This window comes from Chiloscyllium plagiosum, chromosome 6, assembly GCF_004010195.1.
Source record: "Chiloscyllium plagiosum isolate BGI_BamShark_2017 chromosome 6, ASM401019v2, whole genome shotgun sequence".
Lineage (NCBI taxonomy): Eukaryota > Metazoa > Chordata > Chondrichthyes > Orectolobiformes > Hemiscylliidae > Chiloscyllium > Chiloscyllium plagiosum.
The window spans coordinates 121,127,910-121,134,517 of NC_057715.1; the positions used below are offsets into that span (position 1 = coordinate 121,127,910).

A 6,608-nucleotide genomic window follows, 5' to 3' on the forward strand; every position below is an offset into this window, starting at 1 on the left:
CATTTCTTGCGGTTGCAGGGGAAGGTGCCGGAAGTGGAGGTTGGGTTGGTGGGGGTGTGGACCTGATGAGGGAGTCGCGGAGGGAGTGGTCTTTCCGGAACGCTGATAGCGGAGGGGAGGGAAATATATCCTTGGTGGTGGGGTCTGTTTGGAGGTGGCGGAAATGACGAAGGATGATACGATGTATCTGGAGGTTGGTAGGGTGGTAGGTGAGGACCAGTGGGGTTCTGTCCTGATGGCGATTGGAGGGGCGGGGCTCAAGAGCGGAGGAGCGGGAAGTGAAGAAGATGCGGTGGATAGCGTCATCAACCACATCGGAGGGGAAATTGCCACACCGCATGCGTCTCCGCCCCCGCGCCAATCCCCACCCCCGCACCGCTCCCCCCCCCCCAATCTCCACCCCCGCGACTAACCCCGCCCCCACGTCCAGCTCCAGCCCCACACCAGGTCCGAGCTCCCAGCCCTGCCGTATTTTCACCATCCCTCCAGACCTCCCTCTCACTGAGGATGAAAGATCATTCCTCAGCAGAGGCCTCACCTTCATCCCTCTACGCTCTCGGATTAACGAGTTCAACACACGGTGAGACATCGAACAATTCTTCTGCCGCCTTCACCTCTGCACCTACTTCTTCAACCAGGACTCCCGCCCAACCTCTGACGACCCCTTCTCCCGTCTCCAATACACTCCATTCACCTGGACACCCCGTGCTAGCCTCTTACCCGCCCTCGACCGCCTCAACCTGTCCACCCCTCTCACCCTTGCAATGTGCAGCCCTCCACTCCCTCCGCTCCAACCCCAACCTCACTATCAAACCGGCGACAAGGGAGGTGCGGTGGTAGTTTGGCACACCGATCATTACATTGCTGAGGCTAAACACCAGTTTGCGGACACCTCCTCCTACTGCCCCCTTGACCATGACCCCACTTCCCACCACCAAACCATCATTTCCCAGACCATCCATAATCTCATCTTCTCAAGGGATTTGCCATCCACCGCCTCCAACATGATTGTCCCACAACCCCGCACCGCCCGTTTCTACCTCCTGCCTAAAATCCATAAACCTGACTGCCCTGGCCGACCCATTGTCTCAGCCTGCTCCTACCCCACCGAACTCATCTCTGCATACCTTGACACAGTCCTGTCCCCCTTAGTCCAAGAACTCCCCACCTACGTTCGGGACACCACCCACGCCCTCCACCTCCTCCATGATTTTCGCTTCCCTGGCCCCCAACACCTTATCTTCACCGTGGACATCCAGTCCCTATACACCTCCATCCCCCATCAAAGCCCTCCGCTTCTTCCTTTCCCGCCAAATAGGGCCTTGGATAAAGGTGAGGGAGGAGGTGTGGGCGCAGGTTTTACAGCTTCCTCATTTCCCCTCTCCCCACCTTATCTCAGTCCCAACCCTCAGACTCAGCACCACCTTCTTGACCTGCAATCTTCTTCCCGACCTCTCTGCTCCCACCCCCTCTCCGGCCCATCACTCTCACCTTAACCTCCTTCTACCTATCGCATTCCCAACGTCCCTCCCCCAAGTCCCTCCTCCCTACCCTCCTTTGATGCTGCCTGACCTGCTGCGTTTTTCCAGCAACACATTTTTCAACTTACCTTCTTTGCTGTCCACTACACCTCCAATTTTGATGTCATCGGCAAACTTACTTACTATACCTCTTGTGGAATATAGGTAATGTTATTTCTGCAATTATAAGTTTTGATACAGAGTAAATGAACTCACATCAGTGTGTAATTGTTTCAGCCAAGAGCTGAGTCAACAAGAATGGGGACTATGTGGAGGAAATACATAATTGTTTTCGTCTCAGCTAAAAATGGTATGTCAGCATGAGACGTGATTGCAAAACAATGGTAGAAATACAGGCACTAGATAAAATGCTGTGAAGAGAGGCCTGTATAAACAGTAGGTTTCCCACTTGTATGGGGAAAAGTGACGTAAGCGGGGGGGGGGGGGGGGGGGGAACAATGAAATAGAAAAAATATGTAGGGACTCAAATTGTATAAATTTCGAGAGTTTGTTGAATTTGATGAGTATTTGTCCTCTGCCTTGTCTGGCATTAGACATTGCACCCACTTGCAAGTGTAAAAATAAAGGACACTACTGATTCAGATTTTTGTCTCAGACTGCAATTATTGAAGTGAGTGAGCTTTGTTTCTCACACCTCTTATGCTCACATCCAAATCATTTATATAAATGAGTAAATGTAGTGGACCCAGCATCGATCCTCGTGGCACTCCACTGGTAACAGGCCTCCAGTCTGAAAAACAACCCGCCGCCACCACCACCCTCTGTCTTCTACCTTTGAGCCAGTTTTGTATCCAAATGGCTAGTTCTCCCTGTATTCCACGAGATCTAACCTTGCTAACCAGTCTCCCGTGGGAACATAGACCTGGACCCAATACACCGGCCACTACAGCGGACAGCTGAAACTGACAACCGGAAGCGGCAGGGACAGGCCACTATAAATGCCGGAGGAAACACCACAGAAGTGCTTCACAGGAGGCTCCCAAGCACTGAGGATGTCACCTAGCCAGGGGACGAAACGTTTGCAACAAAAACTTCCAGCTCGGCGACAGAACCACAGCAACGAGCACCCGAGCTACAAATCTTCTCACAAACTTTGAACCTTGTCAAATGCCTTACTGAATTTTTTTAAAACTTCTAGGCATATATGTTGAGTTACTCTTCGGATACTCCCTATCCATCCTGTCACTATCAATTTATTATTTCTCATACTAATGCTTTTCTCTTTTGCCCTGTCAGAGAATAACTTTGCATGTACTCCAGATAAGGCAAACTTCTTTTCCAAAGGGCACTAGAGAACCAAATCTAAAGTTGTTTTTTTTTAAATAATCAAACCATTATTCTATCAATTTCAATTTACCATGATGTGCTTTGAACTTATGATTCTGTATTATAAAATAGTTACATGAACACTAGATTTCATACTTTAAAAGGTAAAATCTAAGAAAATGACAGAGATAGAAGTCATGATGAAGCTTTCCAAGACACTGGTCAGGCCACACCCCCGAAGTATGTCAGCAGTTCTGGGCATCACACTTTAGGAAGAACATATTAGTCCTGTAGAAGTTTAGCACAGATTGAATCAAATTAATGTCTGAAAGCCCAGAGTTAAATGAAGAAATATCACACAACTAGAGTTTTCATTTCTGGATCTATATGGTTAAATAGTAATTTGACCAAACTTAACAAAGAGAAACTGATGAGATAGAAAGAAATCGTTTCCACAAATTGAGGACTAGGGTCAGAGACTTTTCTGATGGAGTGAAGTTAGGAAACACTTCTATACACAAAGGGGAGGTGAAGCTCGAGACTCTCTTCCACAAACACTAGTTGAAGAAAGAACAATTGGTTATTTTAAATCTGATACTCATAATAGATTTTTTGTTAAAGGGGAAAAAATTCATTTCATAAGAGCAGAAGTAGGCCACTCAGCCCCGATAGTCTTCTCTGCCATTCAACAGACACCAGGGCTGTTGTGATAATCCTCAGCTCCACTTTCTTGCCTTTTCCCCATAACCTTTGATTCCCTGACCGATTAAAAATCCCTCGGCCTTTAACATAATTAATAACACAGCATAAATAACCTTCTGTAGGAGGGTTTAATTTACTTCTGTGCTAACAAAGCGATCCCTTTGTCCTGGAATTTTCCACAAGGAAAAACAAGGAAAAAGCAAACCTTTCAAGTTCCCATGAATCTGAATAACAGACTCAAAACATTAACCCGGTTTCCAGCTCCACAAATACTGCTGAGTTTCTCCAGTATTGCGTTTTAATTTCCCCAGTATCCGGAGCATTTTGCTTTAATTCCCCAAAAATCCTGTTATGTCTCAACAAGAATGGATGAGGCAAGGGTTGATGTAAAATCACCCACGGAAGATTGTGGGGCTAAATGGTCACCTCCTAAAGGATTGCAACTTTTTAAAAACAAAGCAAAAGTACATGACAATGAAAACATGCTAAAGTAATATGCGTAATCAGCTTCATTCAATCAGTTAATCAGTGTACTGGTTACTCAATTCCACTTTTCAATTTATTTACGAAGAAAAATAAGCTATCCATGATTAAAGATTAGTTGATTAGTAAGCTCCATACCGGTTCTCTTGCCTGTACCTATCTGAAGGCGATGCAGTGTCCGTCTGCTGTGCCACAAAATTACAATGCGGATCTTGACGAACTGCAGTTTTCGGCGAATTTTCTTTAACAGTTTGCACAGACTCAGAATCGGAGTCCTCCATGGTCCCCTAGAGTCGAGGCAGGTGTTGTCATCCACTGGAGAGCTTTTCTGAATTAACCTCGAAGGCCATCTACTAAAAAGGAACATAGATGTTAAGTTGGACGACGTTCCAATGTCAGAACCGCTTCACCTGGTCTTGTCGGTGCTCTCGGTTTCTTGTGTGACTGCGGACTTTTGAAACCGAGTTGAGATAGACATCATCATCTGCAAATGTTGTTTTCCCCAAAGCTGAATGGCGATAGTCGGTCAAAAATTAAGCAAGGACACGCGTAGCTAAAGAATGCACATTCGTTGACAGCAAGTAAAAACAAATTGATTCACAAACTCTTGTTTCCTCAATCAGTTTATAGATGATGAAAATTAGGGCCTCATTTTATACCAATGGATGCGGAGGAAGGGGTTGAGGAGGCAGCATCCATACAGACAGGAAAGATGCCCCATCCCTACGTGACCGAAACACTGCAGCTTCACACACACACACACTACTGCAATGTAGAGCTCCTATTTTCAGCAATAAACAGGCGGAGACGACCTAAGGGGGAAGGACGAGGGAGAAACATAAACAAAGTCCCATTGACAACAGCTGCCTGATGTCGAGGCTGAGTCCACGTTTCGATTACGGTTTGAATCGGTAAGGGAGGGGAGGGCGGGATCAATCCAGTCCAGTCCCCATCCTTTACTGATTGGTTGGCTTGAGCCTCAACGTTTTATTTTTGAACGTTTCCTGTCTGATTCCATCCGCCAATTGGCCGCTCCATCTGCCAATCACATACCCACCTGGCCAATAGTAGCATCCCACTGGAGGGCGGGGTCCGCTAAGTCAAAATGCGCACGATTCGGTACAGCCGTTAACGGATTCCAAAGATTGTCTGGCTACGCGCAACAAAAACAACAATTGTTGTAATGATCGCAGGAGATTCCCAATGGGCCGTTAGATTGTCACTTCCCAGCGCGGCTGTTTATTTTCAATCGCCTCAAGCCGCCAAGGGACAGCCGCTCCGCACGAGTTGATCGGTGCAGGCCTCCCGCTCCTCCCCCGGAAGCGGGAAAACGTTCATCCGCTCAGAGCAACGGCGAGGGTTGGCCGTTGGAGGAGGGGGGGAAACATCGTCACTTCAAGGTGAAGGTAGGGATAAATATAATAAAAGAAGAACCACACGGTAGTATAACGTCCTTCAGTGACTGATATTATTTTGTACTTACTTTTAATGGGCCTTTTGCTTTGACAATAGGCATGTTCCCTCGATTCCGTTGTTATTAGGTGCGTTCACTGCTGCTGTTCCCCATCACTTTACTGCGAGTGAGCGACAAATCAAAATTCTGTCTGTTTCAGCCTCGGGCACATTCCATGACGGGTATCCATACACATCTGCGTTAGACAATCTTAAAAAGATTGACAGTCTTTCTCCGTGAAGATATTTTTGGGTCTACCCATACATATCCCAGGGAACGCAGCGGCTCAAGAAGTTCACTTCTTCCTGGTCATTCGAACAGGAGTAGGCCATTCAGCCCCTCGAGCCAGTTGTGCCATTCACGGAGATCATGGCTGACCCATAGCCAAACTCCCTTTAACAACTAATCCAGCATTCGCTACCGTTTGAGGAAGAGCTTTCCAAACTTCTACCACCTTTTGTGTAGAAGTGCTTCCGAACATCTCCTGAATGGAAACAGAAATTGCTGGAAAACCTCAGCCAGTATGGCAGCATCTGCGAAGGGAAATTGGTGTCTGTTTTGGGTCCGGTGACCTTTCTACATAACTGTTCTGTGAAAGGGTCACTGGACCTTAAATGCTAACTCTGATTTTTCTTTGCAGATGCTGCCAGACCTGCTGAGCTTTTCCAGCAATTTCTGTTTTTGCTTCTGATTTAAAGCATCTGTCGTTCTTTTCGTTTTTATCTCCTGAATGGTCTGGTCCTGATTCTCATGCTTTACTGTCATTCTAGAATTGAAAATGTGTTGCTGGAAAAGCACAGCAGGTCAGGCAGCATCCAGGGAACAGGAGGATCGACGTTTCGGGCATAAGCCCTTCTTCAGGAATGAGGAAAGTTTGTCCAGCAGGCTAAGATAAAAAAGTAGGGAGGAGGGACTTGGGGGAGGGGTGTCGGAAATGTGATAGGTGGAAAGAGGTCAAGGTGAGGGTGACAGGTCAGACTGGGGTGGGGGCGGAGAGGTCGGGAAGAAGATTGCAGGTAAGGAAGGCGGTGCTGAATTCGATGGATTAGACTGAGACAAGGTGGGGGGGGGGGAATGGGGGAAATGGTGAGATCCGAGTTCATGACCCTCCAACCACAAGGGATGAACTCGGATTTCACCAGTTTCCTCATTTCCCCTCCCCC

At 47.2% G+C, this 6,608-nt stretch overlaps 2 protein-coding genes across 9 annotated transcripts in view; one reads left to right on the top strand and one right to left on the bottom strand.

Annotated features, from left to right (window-relative positions):
* Positions 1 to 5,173, bottom strand: part of LOC122551007 (M-phase phosphoprotein 9) — a 96,768-nt gene extending 91,595 nt beyond the window's left edge. For 2 of the 8 annotated variants that reach the window (XM_043692632.1, XM_043692631.1), the window contains exon 1: positions 4,131 to 4,955. In XM_043692632.1, coding sequence (XP_043548567.1) covers positions 4,131 to 4,273 — 143 coding nt within the window. In that variant the 5' untranslated portion in view covers positions 4,274 to 4,955. Of the gene's footprint in view, positions 1 to 4,130; positions 4,957 to 5,049 lie in introns of those variants that run through there. The other 6 variants (XM_043692627.1, XM_043692626.1, XM_043692628.1 and 3 more) reach the window with 6 other exon arrangements.
* A 107-nt stretch (positions 5,174 to 5,280) lies between these two features.
* mtrfr (mitochondrial translation release factor in rescue) overlaps positions 5,281 to 6,608 on the top strand; it is an 8,600-nt gene continuing 7,272 nt past the window's right edge. Inside the window, exon 1 of the mRNA XM_043692633.1 lies at positions 5,281 to 5,398. The gene's annotated coding sequence lies outside the window, so the exon portion shown is untranslated. The remainder of the gene's footprint in view (positions 5,399 to 6,608) is intronic.